At 48.5% G+C, this 15,232-nt stretch overlaps 8 protein-coding genes across 10 annotated transcripts; 3 read left to right on the forward strand and 5 right to left on the reverse strand.

The window, feature by feature from the left end:
• Nucleotides 1-471: 471 nt before the first annotated feature.
• Nucleotides 472-1,647, forward strand: TOP6A (type II DNA topoisomerase VI subunit A 2; the record flags this gene model as incomplete). Its single annotated transcript, XM_002507091.1, has 1 exon — nt 472-1,647. One exon carries the CDS (start codon nt 472-474, stop codon nt 1,645-1,647), a length of 1,176 nt encoding a protein of 391 aa, XP_002507137.1.
• On the reverse strand, nt 1,172-3,400 carry MICPUN_92877 (phosphatase 2c-like protein). Its single transcript, XM_002507492.1, has one exon. The coding sequence runs from the start codon at nt 3,231-3,233 to the stop codon at nt 2,247-2,249; it is 987 nt and encodes a 328-aa protein (XP_002507538.1). The 5' UTR covers nt 3,234-3,400; the 3' UTR covers nt 1,172-2,246.
• Nucleotides 3,401-4,701: 1,301 nt separating this feature from the next.
• MICPUN_55042 (predicted protein) lies at nt 4,702-6,433 on the reverse strand (the record flags this gene model as incomplete). Its single annotated transcript, XM_002507493.1, has 2 exons — nt 4,702-6,248; nt 6,361-6,433. The coding sequence occupies 2 exons, from the start codon at nt 6,431-6,433 to the stop codon at nt 4,702-4,704; spliced, it is 1,620 nt and encodes a 539-aa protein (XP_002507539.1).
• Nucleotides 6,434-6,937: 504 nt separating this feature from the next.
• On the forward strand, nt 6,938-10,145 carry MICPUN_113605 (the record flags this gene model as incomplete). 2 transcript variants are annotated; one of them, XM_002507092.1, is made up of 3 exons in its annotated part: nt 6,938-8,524; nt 8,597-8,667; nt 8,767-10,145. In XM_002507092.1, 3 exons carry the CDS (start codon nt 6,938-6,940, stop codon nt 9,017-9,019), a joined length of 1,911 nt encoding a protein of 636 aa, XP_002507138.1. The 2 variants fall into 2 exon arrangements, with proteins under 2 accessions (XP_002507138.1, XP_002507139.1); XM_002507093.1 differs by lacking the exons at nt 8,597-8,667; nt 8,767-10,145 and having other exon boundaries at nt 7,571-7,924; nt 8,066-8,545.
• MICPUN_113606 (predicted protein) lies at nt 9,105-10,145 on the reverse strand (the record flags this gene model as incomplete). Of its 2 annotated transcripts, none has more annotated exons than XM_002507495.1 (1): nt 9,105-10,145. In XM_002507495.1, the coding sequence occupies one exon, from the start codon at nt 9,560-9,562 to the stop codon at nt 9,152-9,154; it is 411 nt and encodes a 136-aa protein (XP_002507541.1). In that variant the 3' UTR covers nt 9,105-9,151. The 2 variants fall into 2 exon arrangements, with proteins under 2 accessions (XP_002507541.1, XP_002507540.1); XM_002507494.1 differs by having other exon boundaries at nt 9,105-9,562.
• Nucleotides 10,146-10,816: 671 nt separating this feature from the next.
• On the forward strand, nt 10,817-12,319 carry RPL36 (60S ribosomal protein L36). The gene is made up of 3 exons (XM_002507094.1): nt 10,817-10,974; nt 11,041-11,175; nt 11,399-12,319. The coding sequence occupies exons 1-3, from the start codon at nt 10,891-10,893 to the stop codon at nt 11,486-11,488; spliced, it is 309 nt and encodes a 102-aa protein (XP_002507140.1). The 5' UTR covers nt 10,817-10,890; the 3' UTR covers nt 11,489-12,319.
• On the reverse strand, nt 11,255-13,761 carry MICPUN_114040 (sac phosphatase). Its single transcript, XM_002507496.1, has one exon. The coding sequence runs from the start codon at nt 13,469-13,471 to the stop codon at nt 11,882-11,884; it is 1,590 nt and encodes a 529-aa protein (XP_002507542.1). The 5' UTR covers nt 13,472-13,761; the 3' UTR covers nt 11,255-11,881.
• A 1,247-nt stretch (nt 13,762-15,008) lies between these two features.
• On the reverse strand, nt 15,009-15,215 carry MICPUN_55048 (predicted protein; the record flags this gene model as incomplete). The annotated part of the gene is made up of 1 exon (XM_002507497.1): nt 15,009-15,215. The coding sequence occupies one exon, from the start codon at nt 15,213-15,215 to the stop codon at nt 15,009-15,011; it is 207 nt and encodes a 68-aa protein (XP_002507543.1).
• Nucleotides 15,216-15,232: the final 17 nt, after the last annotated feature.

Consider the following 15,232-nt stretch of genomic DNA (forward strand, 5'->3'; position numbering starts at 1 on the left):
AATAAATATCCAACCCTATTCAAATATATACTCGTTTATATGAGTAAACATAGTGTGACCACTATAAGGGGCACTGACTCAAGATTCTCGAGCTAAAAAATCAAAAATGTCAACAATGTATGGAACGAATAGACCTTCGACCTTGATAAACGATACCAGGTGATTGTTACATGTTTGTAAGTTGGGGTCGTGTATATGTAAAGATCGGCTAGCGCGAGCCGAATAAAGTCTTTACGTTAATATATTAAAAATCGTTATACATACAAAATTGTCTCACCCTTGCTTGTGAAATTCAGAATACGAAGGCAACACATATACACTAAAATAACCGAGGAACCATCACCCAAGAAAAAACAGATCTCCTGCTCATATGTCAAGGTGTTGATGAAGCGAGGGCTGCACGAGGATTCTCGACAAATAGATGGGACCCTTAATAAATTAAGAGATGGTCGGGATGGTCGGAGAGGCTCTATGGACGAGGTACTGAGCAAAGTTCATGCCCTGGAGACTGCCGTGAAGTGTCGGCCTGAGTTGCGCAAAACTCTCAACGATTTAAACTTGAACGAGGCGTATCGTGAAGTCGTGGATCTCCCTGGCGTTGAGGTCGCTGCAGCCATAGAACAGGTGATGATAGCGATCGCGGACACCATTCTTCGAAACGAGGGTTTTGGATATTCCCTACCCAGCAGAGGCAACACTGACCAAGTATACGTTGAGCAATTGGACCGAATCGTGCTGAAAGAGAAACACACTTTTACAACATTTCATAACACGTCATCTGTGCGTAAGGTTGCAATCCTAACACGAGTGATGCAGCTCATTCATGGTGTTTTGACGCGCGGCATACACGTGACAAAACGCGACCTCTTTTATACAGATGTGAAGTTATTCCGAGATCAGAAAGATTCTGACTCTGTTCTCGACGACATTTCTTGCCTCCTGGGTTGCACTCGGAACTCCTTACACGTTGTCGCATCTGAAAAAGGAGTTGTCGTCGGAAAATTGACATATACAGAAGACGGAGATGAAATAGACTGTACTAAGATGGGAATTGGTGGCAAGGCTATTCCGAGCAACATCGACGAGGTCGATTGTTTTCGCTCTGTGGCAAAGTTTGTGCTTCTCGTCGAGAAGGATGCTGCCTTCATGAGACTTGCGGAAGATAGGTTCTACAACAGATTTCCTTGCATAATAATTACTGCGAAAGGTCAGCCCGATGTGGCGACTCGATTATTCTTGTCAAAGTTAAAGCGCGATCTACGCATCCCTGTGCTTGCCCTTGTTGATGCGGACCCCTATGGGCTGAAAATTATTTCTGTGTACATGCAAGGATCCAAAAACATGGCATTTGATTCTGCAAACCTTACCACGCCAGACATCAAATGGCTCGGTGTGCGACCAAGCGACTTAGACAAGTTCAAGATTCCTGAGCAGTGCCGGCTCGAAATGAGCCAGAAAGATATTGAGACTGGGCACCACATGCTGAATGAGGATTTCATCCAGCAGAATCCAAAGTGGGTGCGTGAGGTTAAGATGATGCTTGCATCAAAGACAAAGGCTGAGATTCAGGCTTTGAGTAGTTACGGTTTTCAGTATCTGTCAGAGGTCTATCTTCCACTGAAGCTGCAGGAAGGCGACTGGATATGAAAATCTGATAGGTGGGATTTTCTCCTCAAAACAATTGCATGTGAATCAATGGTCTCAACACGTCATTACCTTAGTTGAACAGACAGGAATGGTCTCCTTGATGTGAGACTTGCTCGCAGTGTTTAGTTGGTTTATATAAATGCACTTTTGAAACAGATACCAAGATCCGTAGCATCACATAACGACCGCAGTGCAATTCTCGAGAAAGAAAGGTAACGATTGACGATGATTGTGATGCCCATGGTTGGCCTCATGTTTTGTGTGCAGCTCTCGAGGAAAACCAATTAACAAGGTACTACATCTTAACAAATTTAAACGAAATTCATCAGATTTTTCAACGAAAGAAATAACGACATAGGTATAGTTGCGTCGACAACGAGCCAGTCAAAAACACGTGGATTGCCATCCCATGCACGTGGATCATTGCAAACCTACCAGGGCTCCGCACAAACGTTGCAGTTTTCTTGTACCTTCGTGACAGACAAAACTTTGCTCAGGCGGCGCCATTCCTTAAGCTGCACACTGCACTTTGCGACACAATCAAGTATCAAAAAGCATGACAATGCTGGAGTATGCGTGAAAAGGAGAACACATCGAGGTTAAGTTTTGCATGCATCAGTCCTGCTGCGCTTGATATCCTTGTTTGAGTCCATATCGCTCGGGCTTTTCTGCCGTGATCGCAGGTTGTAGCCACAGGCCGCACTGGTCCTTTTACTCACGCTCAATAACAGCGCCGTTATATTGTCCGTACTATGACGCGTTTTTGCCAGTGTCGTGAGACGTTTCGCAGCGCCTCGTCCATTGTTTGGCCCAAGCAAAGAAATTGCGGAAAACTTGTCCGGTTCTCCATCAAGAAAATGACCTGACCTTCGTTTTCCATGCCAGCTGTGTTCCTGTTTCCTGCCATTCTGATCGACTGGGTCCATGGCGTGAGCATTGGAGTAGGCGGAAGACCTCTGCGACGACCGCAGCAAAAAATCAACCGCTTCTGGAGAATCGACGACGTCCGTCACACCATCTGAGCAGACTATGCAGGTGTCAATTTTGTCCAAATCAATATCTGTCACTTCAGGCTCAGCCTTGATGAACTGTTTCAGTCCCGCATTCCCGAAGGCACGAGATACGGCAAGTATTCCAGATACTCGAGTTACCCCATTGACGCATCGTATTTTTCCACCAAGATCGCGCAAGCGAGAAATTTCTGTTGGGCAGGTCGGACGCTGATCCACGGTTTCAAAAACTATTTCACCATCTCGGTTGACAAACGTTGCTCGCGAGTCTCCAACATTTGCCACAAGTAAACGCGGTGGAAGAATAAGAAGCACAACAGCTGTTGATCCCGGCCCGGGGCTAGATGACAGTGGATTTCTTTTTGGATTTTCCTCCGTGGCGGCATGATCGCATGTGGCAAAGGAGCGCTTCAGAGCGCCAACCGGGTCAGACAAAAGAGTTGGATCTTGAAGTATTGTCTGCGAAAGATTTTCCATGAGATAAGTTGACACCTGGGAGCCGCCGTGACCATCGTATACTGCGAAAATTGCGGCGTGACCTTGACTATGTAAAGCCACGTTCCAACGATCTTCCATTCCTGGCCGACTGCCTACAATTGCACTCACATCGAATTTAATATCGTACTCGCCGATCCTATTGGGACGGAAACCAAGTCAGGAGTTATACGCTGCTACCTTCTTCAAAATTGGGCACATTTCCATATCGAATGGGGGAATGTTACCAGAACACAAATAACGATGCGCATAATCAAGTAATCGCGCGTACATCGTAGCGACTTACCCGAGTACGTCGTTTGGCTTGCACCCCTCGGATAAACCCCAAGAAAAAAATCTCCTTCGTCTCGACGTCGCGAGCATGCACCTCCGTGTATCGAAGGAGGCGAGGCGATGAAATAGGGCACAGCAACGCGCGCGAAGCGGCAAGTGGCGATCTAAGGGGGCGCTTCCACGATGTCAGTTATATGAATGCCGTTCTGGAGTGTGTCAAAACTGCGTCACGTGCGTGTTTCAGGAATCGTTCTTTATACACCCTCGAAGGTACGAAGATAGTACTTGTAGTCTAATAATATGCACCTTCGTTATTAGTTCGTTCGAAGCTGCCTTCAGCGCTTCATTCGTTTTTTTTGTTTTCTTTTCGAAGGGATCTTTTTAATATATATCTACACAATCGTTCGTACCTTCGTTCGGATATCCGTCCTCAGTAATAGGGACTATATAAATATATATTATTATGTCGTAGTTCCGATGGAGCATATCCACAAAATCAATCCCCCCGCGTGCATTGGTCGTGCTTGTTTGCTGAGATCATTCACGTGCGGATAGTTAAGTAGTTGCGATATTAAATTATGCCGAAAGGGCTTCGTGAAATTTGAACTTTGCGACGCGAGCGAGCAGCGACGCAAAAACCCTGACACCTGTGGGATTCGAACCCACGCTCTTACGAACAGGCACCTGAAGCCTGCGCCTTAGACCAGCTCGGCCAAAGTGTCATCCAAGGTTATCACGTCGGCTTTTTGATAAATATATAGGGCAACTTATTGCAACGCGCACACGGACAAAGCGTGCGTGGAATGCGCATTGGCGTTGACGAGTTTGCATCGTCAGACACGACGTTGCGCCTTACCTACGCCGTCCTCACTGGGCGCCATAGGAAAAAAAACACGCGCGACCCAAATTTGATCAACGAGTCAACGAGTCAACGAAATCATCAAGTCAACGATAGATGTAGGGAAGTGGTCTAATCATGAACGTGGGTTCAGCTGATGCCGGGTATTTTACTGATTTGAGACAGAGTTCACGATATCCACTCGATATCCCATCGCAGATGTTCAGAACTTTTTACCGGCGCGCGGAGTGAAGCTGTCTAATACCTTCGTACCTTCGTATAACTTACGAGAAAACGAGATGTCCGGGATTTTTGTCCGAAGGTATATTTGGGACGAGTTTTAAGTGTTAAAACCCTTATTAAGAGGTATTGCGAAATGATTTTTAATACATTGAGAAACTAGGTGTTTACCACGAATCCCGACCACAAACCCCTAAATTAAAAGTTAGTGACCGGGTACGGCTGCACGTAGTGTTCGTGTGCACCGTATATTCCGCCACGAGCGCCGTGCTGGCGGTCGTTGGTGACGGTCGATCCGGCGACCCTTTGCATGAGCGAGATGATAAGCGCGACGTGTACGAGGGCGAGGTTGCGGAGGTGGATTCGGTTTCGGAGCTCGTTCGGCGGGTCGATGGAGTCGTAGATGGCTTGCGTTCGCTCGTTGACGTTGCCCGAGGCTCGGTGGGCGGTGTGTGCGGCGACGTCTTTGAGGAGGTTGAGGAACGGTTTGCCCATTCGTCCGTACGTGTCCATCACGAGCGGGATGAATTCCTTATGCACCGCCGCAGCCGCTGTCTTGTACTTGTTGTTCTTCTCAGTCTCGCGTTTCATGATGGGATCGCTGTTGGGGGCCGAGTTGCCTTGGCGGGGTCGTGGTTGGCTCGTGTGGTTGGCTGCCGAGTCCATGATGTGGGTGATGGAGACGTCTGCGAGGATTGTGATGCCGGTGTCTCGCAGGCCGTCGACTCGGATGTCTGGTCGCAGGCTGTTGGTGTTGCCTTCCCGGTTCGTGGTACCCGGTATCTCGCCGATTGGCTCGGTGAACGTAGTCAGGCCGCCCAGCTTGCAGACCGCCTGAACGGCGAATTTTACCTTGTCGTGTGTCCTGGTCTGGTTGCCTCCTGCGTTGCTGGTGTGGACGCAGATTAGGTGGTTGAAAGCGTGGCGAGGTTCGAGGGCCGCGTGGGGCGGGTTGCAGCAGTACGCGAGACGCTGGTTGTTGTGCCCGTCGGTGAGGCAGGGCATGGGGAGGTCGAGTTCCTGTCGAATCCGCATCTTGCAGAGGTCCGAGGCAATCTGGAGCCGCGGCTCGAAGGGGCAGACGCGGTGCCATGTTATTGCGTGGGGGCTCGAGAGGGAGTGCATGGCGGCCGATACTTCGGGGGATGCGTCATGGAAGAGTCCCTTGTACCGGCGCTCGTGTTCCAGGTGTGAGAGCGTGCGCTGCAGTCCTTTCACAGGGAAAACTTCACCGGCGGACTCGGAGAAACCCACTGCCAGGATTTTCTGCTCTTCGTCTCCGAGACTGCGGATTCTGTCCCACGCAGCCCGTATGTGTCCATGGCAAGGGCCGCTTTGGTTGGGCTCCCGTCGACGGGTGGTGGCGGCGTTGCGTGCGCTGCGGCGCGGGCCTGAAATCTCGTTGGCGATGTCGGAGAGCGCGGGGGCTTTGTTGGCCAGGAGCGGAGCGCATGCTGCCCAATTGGCGACCAAGGCCTGGTCTGCGATGTGAGAGGGGTCGGTGAGGCCTTGGCCGCCGTGCCTGAGGGGCAGGGCGATGCGCCCGCGGGTGACTTCGTCAGCCGTGTCGAGTTCTTCGGTAATGCCGGCAATGCGTCCGAACGCACTGAGAATGTCCCTGTAGGAATCGTTGAAAGCTTGGGGAGCGACGCTATAAGGGACGCGCTGGAGGAGGAAGGTAATCCGCGGACAGGCGCACAGCCGCAACAGCAAATTATTATTGCAAAAAAAAACACTTACGTAATCTTTATGAACGAAGGTAATATTCTTTTAGACTGTTAGATTTCAAATAATAAAGGATTTAATGTTAGACTTAAAGAGATTATTTTGGGTTTACGAGATAGAGTTGTTTTCTACCTTCGTAGAAGTTCCACCACAACGTCGCCGAAGCACAACTCGAGCTCCACAGACAAGACATGGAGTGGTGCATCGGAACCATCGCAAAAGCACGCCACAGACACGTCGACGACGTCGAGCCAGAGTTCGACGAGAGACCGGACGTGATCTGGGGCTAAACACAAACCCTAAATCGCCAGTCTAAATTATCTATCTGTAATCAAAGAACTACCTTACTTATTACTTCGTACCTTCGAAGGTACGAACGAATGAAGGTAAAAGTTATGCATGGATAAACACATAACCACATGGTAGAGATTTTGTACGGATGCTCCATCGGCACAACTTACGGGTTAACACTTATTAATTAATGAAGTCATGAAAAGCCGGCATGGGATCGTAAAAAAAGCATTACAGGGAACGCACGAACCAGGAGACAGCCCGGCCCTTCTTCGAATATCTCCCGGCCCTTCGAATATCTATTCAGGAGCCCAGCTGCCTCGAAGAAATTGTGTTGTTAATTACTGTGTAGCTCTGTCACGAAGCCGTAAAGAAGTACTTTGATTCGTGATATGGCAGTAGGTCCGCCGGTTGCGACATGTGCGACTCGTCAGATCCCAATGGGTTATATGACCTGTTATCCACGTTTCTTTTGCGAGCTAAAGAAAACTTCGATCGTTTGGTACCCACACTTAGTGTCGTTGGTGGTGGAAGCGTGGCAAGAGTACTTCGAGCGTCCTACGATTCTATGCTGGCTTTACGTGCCTGCTTTCAAGAGAGCACGCGGGATACCCGGCCCACGACGAAATACTTAGTCAAGATAAATCATACTGCTGCAATAGCGGTAGACATAGCTTGGGAAAAGCTCCACACGGGAGCGTGGAGTGATGCTTGTCTTGCATGGAGGGAGCTTTATGTAGTTGGAACGTTGCTCTTCGTGTCCACCGCCCTGCTCATAGAAAGTAAGAAAAACGATGAATCAACTTGGACATTTTCACGTGAACACCTCTCAAAACGGGTACAAATTGCTGGTCTCCTTGGCATTCCTATGTATCGTGGCGTGATTGAGGCTACACTTCGGCAAGTTTGCAACGCACTAAAATGTGGATCAGTCGCCATCGTTGGAGAACGTCATGTTGAGAAAACGACTGTAACAAACCACCTGACAGAGAAAGTGCAACGGCCCTGGCGAATCGGGTGCAAGCATAACAGCATCTCTCCTGCTAACTTTATGAGAAGGCGGTTAGTTCGATGGTCTTCCAGTCTGCCATTAGGATCTCTCATTTGCGACGCTAATCCAATTCGTCGGCCAGTTCAACAGCTATCCCGGCCATATCCTGCTGGTAGTTTAAGCACCGTTCCCCTCCTTGATGACTTGCTAGGAAGTGAACCTTTCATGATGTCCGGCGTTGGTGAGGGATGGCCGGCGCTATACAAGTGGCGTGACCCTGCATACTTAATTGTCTCCACAGAAGATCGAGTTGTACCTATCGAATGTGGTGAACACTTCTTGCACTGCACCTGGACTCAAAAATTAATGTCCATGGCCGAATTTATGGAAAACTACGTCAGACCTGAAAAAGCTGTTCCGCAGGCGGCTGAGATGGCTAATCAGTTTCATCTGAAACAGCGGATCAGAAAACGACGGGACGCAATGCACGCGTTTTGCGGGAGAACGGAACCTCAGGAAATATTCGACGAAACCGTGTTCTCGAGGTGTAGCAAGGGATATATGGCGCAGCATGACATTTTCGAGCATATTCCCCGTCTTCTTCACGATCTCGATTTCCCATTTTTTTGTTCCCAAGGAAGCTGTACGAGAGGTCATTTTCCAAAGAAAATGATATGGATAGGCCCAGCTGGCACGATAAGTCCTCTACATACCGATCCGCATGCAAACCTCTTCTCGCAGATCGCTGGCTATAAGTATGTCCGACTCTATGCCCCCCGCTGTGAAACTAACCTATACCGAAATACCACAGCCAAGTATTGTAATTCGAGTCAAATTGAGCTGCGTGGATCTCTGATGGGGATGCTTTCAGAATTTCCAGATTTTTTAAATGCCCCGTATGTTGACTGTGTTCTTGGTCCTGGAGACCTACTGCATATCCCACCGCTACACTGGCACTATGTACAGTCACTGACAAGTTCGGTATCCGTGACAATGTGGTGCCGTCCAAAATATGTTTCCCGCACCAACGACTAAACCGGAATATTAAGTCGACTAATCTTCACATGTTCCAGTGAACCCAGACAGGCTCAAGAAATCTTGGACGAGTGTACTTATCCATGCTTCTTGCCTTTCAACCCAGCACTACTGGCGAAGGTGTGAAACTTTTTACCTTCCTTCGAAGTAGTCGTGGTGGTCAGATCAGTTTATCTGACGCAGGCGCGTCTTACTACTTAAATTTCAATATCATCCGTCAGGCGAATGTCCATCCTTGATGGGTATAAGACGTTGCTGAAGTTTGACATGAGGCTACGCCTGTCAAACCCTTCGGCTGTGTTGTGGAAGGCAGAGAGCATGGGATGGCAGTTTTATTTGGGCCCTTTTCAAGGATCCGACTGTGGATGTGAGATGCTTACCCCTGTGGCTTTCTTCGGTAAGCCGCGTAAGGGCATGCAAATGCCAAAGTTGTGGAGGCATATAGTTATCCTGAAGTGTTCAGGGCACAGATAAAATTTAATCAGGTAGATCGAGTTGTCAAGAATTTTTATGTCGAGCTGCCGAGTCAGCACAAGCCGAGAGATCTTGGATAAAGGGGTGGTGTCGACAAGACACCGTATGTGCTGCTTGCCCGAGTGAGCAACTTTATTTCTTCTTGGCGACCTTCTTGGCAGCCTTTTTCGGCTTCTTGGCAGCCTTTTTTGGCTTCTTGGCAGCCTTCTTAGCAGCCTTCTTGGGCTTCTTAGCAGCCTTCTTCTTGGGCTTCTTGGCGGCCTTCTTCTTCTTGGGCGCGGCCTTCTTCTTGGGCTTCTTGGGAACCTTCTTGAGTGCCTCGCCAAGCTTGTAGGAAGCCTTGACCTTTAGAAGTTTACCGGACTTGACGAGATTCTTGAGCTGGGTTGAAAGGATCTTCTTGAAGTTGTCCGGGAGCTTGTAGTTCGCGGCGAGGTATTTTGCAATTGCAGGAACGGAGGAGCCGTTCCTGTCTTTGAGAGCGAGGATGGCAGCTTTAACCATGTCCTCATACTTTGGGTGCGCGGTGGCCTTGGGGGGCATCTTTGTTGGTGTTCGTTGGAATGACTATGATATCGGATGGGGACCTTGAAAAAAGTTTGTCGGCTAATTATTTGGGCGGTTTCTTTCCTCTGAAGTACAATTGTTCTGATTATCGGAAAACAGTAGATGTAGCAGCCCCCTCGAATTCGAATTCCGATACATTTACCTCACTTTTCTCCACAGTTCAACAGATCAAGGAAATTGAGCCTGGTCGAGAACATGCAGTAAATTCGTGTTTTTGGCCAATCAAATTGCACGGTTCGTACGGATAGTTGAGTATTGCCACAGATATTTATGGAATATGAAGATATGGAGATTTCGTTCGCAAGGCTTACGTCGGCAGACTAAATCAAGGACTGCGGTAAGTTTCGAAGAATTGGACTGATGACAAAAACTATTTATATTATTTTATCACCATAATTGCGTAAGTGCCTCCCTGTGGACGAATGACCCAGGATTTATGACTCAGGAATGACGACGCGGTCGGCTGGTTCGGGACGAAGTTTTAGACGATTTGATCGATGCAGCTTCGATGAAGAAGTGCACATAGTTTAGATTTGAAGCTGAATTTTCATCGACGGTCGGTCAACTTCGACGTCGACCACCGCCTCCTAGGATAACGCGTTAGCGTCGTGTCTCGTTCAGAAGTGGCGTGCGTGTGAGGACGACGCTTACGTGCACGCCAAGCGCAACGATAAGGACGTCTCGCTGAACAGTCGCACTCCAAAAAACGGGAAGCCGTCGCACAGCGTTGTAGTCAGAAATAAAGTGACAAACGGTGATCGTAGGGTGATATAGTCTACGATTTTACGAAAATGATCGAACTCACGACCAATCAGAAGACGAATTGACGATGACTGGCCAATCAGAAGACGAATAAAAGTTCTACAGGGGGCGAAAAGACCAGGTGGATGGGAATTTGGTGCTAACGTGACTTCGTCACTTTACTTCGTAAGTGACTTCGTCCCGAATACCGAAAGTCAACGATATAGGGAATATGGTCTAATAGGGAATATGTTCTATTATCATAATATGATATGATATGATATCATACATATGATATCATATCAATGATAGATACTTTCAATCATTAATATTAAATATGACATCATATTATTTATTACCTTCGTACGAACGAAGGTTTTATTGAGCGATTTATTCATGTATGATGAATCACGTCCTCAAGTGTTTCGGCGACAGCCGCGAATCTTTATTGACCCGAAACATCAATCTGCTCTGCATCCAGGCAAGCAGTACGCGAATTTTTTCTCGCAGCTTCCAGAATACCCCACCAGTGGCCGCACGTGTCAGAAGTACGCGGCATCAACATGGACGGCATCGCAGTTGGTCTTCACAAAGGACATGTCGTTTCCAAGCGCAAGCTTGCCGCACGACCTTCACAGCGAAAGGGGGTACGCCTTCACAAAAGTTAGGATGACGAGGGTTTTTGGTTTGCTAACTGCACGTCTGATTTTCAGAAACTCGGGAAACGTGTTAAGATGATCCGCGACCTCATCCGAGATGTCGTCGGTAGCGCTCCTTATGAAAAGCGTCTCATGGAGCTTTTGAAGGTGGGCAGAGACAAACGGGCGCTGAAGCTGGCAAAGAGAAAGGTGCGTCATTCTAGGGTTTTCTCATTTTTTTCCCGATAGGGTTTTCTCCACTTGCCAGACGCTCAGTGGCAACACGTCGTGTTCGCCTGCTTTTCTCGTTTTCCCGGCGGTCATGCGACCTCTAGATATCGCCCTCTAAAATGTTTTGCACAGTTCTCCTTAACAAACCGAAAGAGATATATTTCGTTGCCAATACACGCTAACTGTTCGTTTCGCTTTGCAGCTTGGAACTCATCTTCGAGGCAAGAAGAAGCGAGAAGAGATGGGCAACCTACTTCGCAAGATGTCTCGTAAAGCTGCTCCAAATGCTTAGAACATGATCCCGACTTCACGATGCTTAGAACGAGCTCGTCATTTCCCGCCTTCGTTTCCCTATGGATTGAGGGCCTTTGAACTTAGGTTTTTTTCCTATCGAACCCTAGGCTAAGAAATGCGACATCTGCTGCGGCACGGAGCTCATATGATCGTCGCCTTCCCTTAACATTAACAACTCATATGATCGTCGACTTCCCTTGACATCTACAATGCCATTGGCATCTCCCTCATTACTTGATACTTTTGCTTCATCCACTTTGCTTGGGAAAGGAAGTACAAATCAAGCATAACCCTTTCTGCAGGTGGGTTTAGACCATATCCTGCAGAGCAGACCTTCGAAAGAAATCTTGGCATTCACCTCACAATTCGGACGATAATTTTACTATTTTATTTATGCATAATGCCCCCGCGTCCATAAATCTAGGCCATCCTGTGCCCAGCCATCAGAAAACTTTCCCCTAAAATATCTAGTGAGTGCGACTCGCCCATCTCGCAGCAAACCTGAAAGAGTTTGCCTCCCCACCCGCACTGCATCTCGCTTTAAAGCACCAGTCCCGGAATACTGCAGGCTTATGCGATCACCATGATTGGCCCAGAGTCTACGGTGCAACCTACTTAACCTTCGAATCATGCTGTCGCCATCTTGAGGCAGCACTGCACAAAGTTGTTCTTGCAAGGCAATTTGAGCAAGCCGACACTGAAAAATGTTTGTGCGATCGAGGCAGTCTTTACAGTTTACCCTGAAGACACCATCCTGCATTCGCGTCACAACACTTTCGGTTCCTTCGTCCAGTGTAATAGCAAAGTAACCTTGGTGACATATTTCCAATTTAGACCAAATTTGCAACCGTTTAAGCGAGGCAGGACAGCCTCTTCGAGATTCTGCATGCGCATCATATTGGAAATATCGTATAAGTTTCTCATGAGTTTGCGGTAGGGGCAACGACGCTAATGCCTTTTTAAAACAAGCTTTCAAGCGACCTTCATCCCCAATTGTGCCGAGTAGATCAACGACTGTCACGATCCCATATCGTGACAGTAAACGGCTGAAATGCCTCCGCACTGGGGCAATATCACATGGTTCATGCAGCAAGATCTGCTGATTCCACGCAAGGTCTACCAAGGGCTGCGACCATTTAACAGGTACAGAACCGCGGACGATCACGAATGAATACAAAGCTTCACGCCCTGGGATCTCCAACACTTGCTCGGTTTCGATGAAGTTAGCTGCCTCACCTTCTGAATCCACGCCGCGGCAGTGATTTCGGATGCCCACCCGCCCGATGGAGGTCCGTGATATCAGGGAAACCTTCACAGTAATGTTCATGATCGATTCTTGCAATGATTCAAAGCTGCCACACACCAAAGGCAAAATCATCGACTGTACGTCGTGCTCATTAGCGCTTCCCGTTGCAGCAACTGCCGTAGCGAGAGTTTGACCTGGATGCCGATTCCAGCAAAAACTTTTGTCCGCCGTTTGCCAGCAAGTTCTCGGGTATTCAACAGCTCCAGGCACCGCCATTCGACCTCTATAAGTGATTGCGACCTCTTTTGAATGCATGGCACGAAGAGTTAACTTGGAACCCAGCAGTTTGTCTTTTGCAATAAACTTTGGCAAGCTAGCAGAGCTTCTTGTAAATAAATGTTGTCGTTGGCAGTTCAGTGTAAGATCATAACCCAATGAAAAATAGAGTAGACGCGATCCGCGCTGTAAGGAGGCGCGCAAGAGCTGCAGGTATCGACCTTCATCTCTTTTCTGCCGTGGAGAGAGTGAACCATATGTCTCTGGCGCAAAACAACGCACAATATCAAAACCAGACGCTCTGTAGACACGAAACCCTTGAATCTCGTCCACGACCTCGTAAGATGTCAGAACAATCAGGTAATAGCCGGCAAGAAGACGTATCGTGCCGACACAACCAAATACCACTTTACTACTGACCTCCAAGCTGCTCTGAAAGTGGCCTGCGAAATCACTCATACGTACATAAGTGCAGGCGGTTCAGTCAAAACACTACTATGAAAAACTCGCCTCTGGCCTTCTCCATGGACAGTGCCCGAAAAATTCCAGGTCCATCCTTCAAGACAATAAAAGATGCGCCGCCAGTAGTGCATTCTTCCGGAAGGCATGCGACCAATGAGCGAGTCTCACGTAACGCGTATCGCCGCGGAGAAGCGCAATGTTCACCAATTTTCCTGCAGGAGTTGTTTTCCTCGGGCGTTCCACCTTTGCCTGCAGATGCGATTTGTGGAACGATTCCAGAAGATTTGCTTATACCGATCATGATGCGCGAGGAGTAGGCAGTAGTATTCGTGCCTATCGGAGGCGAAGAGATCTTGACAACGAGCTCTGACCTTTCTCGAAGTACACCTGCCTGTCTTGCTCTCAATTGATTTTTTTCCACGCACGTGTAACCATGTTTAACGGGATATAATATCAGTAAAAGTTAATAAGGTAAGTGTAGCTAGTCTATTATGTTGTTGCACTGTTGTTGCTACATCCCGTACTAAAATAATAATAAAAGAGCATACATATACTATTACTCATATACTCATATGAGGCATATGTATTCATAGTCTATGTGTTAGACAGATAGAGAATACGTAAGACTTTTAACGAACGATTATATAATGAGGCTACCTCTTATATTAAACTGACAAGCTTTCTGAATTTAACGTCGCCGCACACACCGCCCACCGAGCCTCGGGCAGCGCCAACGAGCGAACGCAAGCCATCTACGACTCCATCGACCCGCCGAACGAGCTCCGAAACCGAATCCACCTTCGCAACCTCGCCCTCGTACACGTCGCGCATATCATCTCGCACCCGGTGCATGCATGTGCCGCCTTTTTAGATTCTCTATGTCACATCCGACAAGCGCCTGAAGAACGAAAATCTAGATTCTGAATAGTTCTCGTACGTTTCTCGAGTGAAACCATGTCAATTAGTGAATTATCACCAATTTGAATGCCCATACGAGAACTGGGTCATTTTACGGTTACGCGATTTTTCGGCACCGGGAAAACACCCTCCGGCGGCTCCACGCGCGGATGGGCGGGTTCGCGATAGCGCCCAGCCCGGAGCGCGCGCGTGCATCCATGAGAGGGCCCATATGGACGCGCTCGCGTGGTTTTCCAACCTGGAAGCGATCGCTAACCCGCCGAACGGAATGTGGTTTCAGCCGTCACCGTTATTCACGCACTTGTCACATCTTTCAACTGACAACAACTAATAATAACGCCAAGTGAATAAGGGTTAGCGCTACATACAGAATCCGCAACAACCACGCATCATGAAACACCCGCGCGTGCGAGTTCTCGCGGACGTGTTCCGTATGTAGACTACCGACCGTGCTCGACTCATGAGGCAGTGCACTTCAGTGCTGTAACCCTTATCCCTCGGTGGACGTCGAGGCAACGGCGGCACGAAATACCAGGACATATCCCGACGCAGCCTCGACTCGACACGTGACCACACTTAAGTACGCAGAGTCCGCGGAAATAATGCCGCCCTCCGGTCAGTCGAGAATCTGCATGGTCCACCAGAGGTTCATTTTGGAGAGCAGGTTGTGCGGGTTGAGCTCGCCGGCGTTCTTCGCCTTGAACAGCTCGTCGCGCCGAGCCTGGGTAGTTAGGAAGAGCTTGAACACATCCCAGACCCCCTCGGGAAGGTCTCGTCCCTCCGTGATGACAGTTGTTGAGCACTGAATGCGCCGCGGCGACATCCTACGACGTCGCTGTC

The sequence above is a fragment of the Micromonas commoda genome, chromosome 1, assembly GCF_000090985.2.
Source record: "Micromonas commoda chromosome 1, complete sequence".
Taxonomy (NCBI): domain Eukaryota; kingdom Viridiplantae; phylum Chlorophyta; class Mamiellophyceae; order Mamiellales; family Mamiellaceae; genus Micromonas; species Micromonas commoda.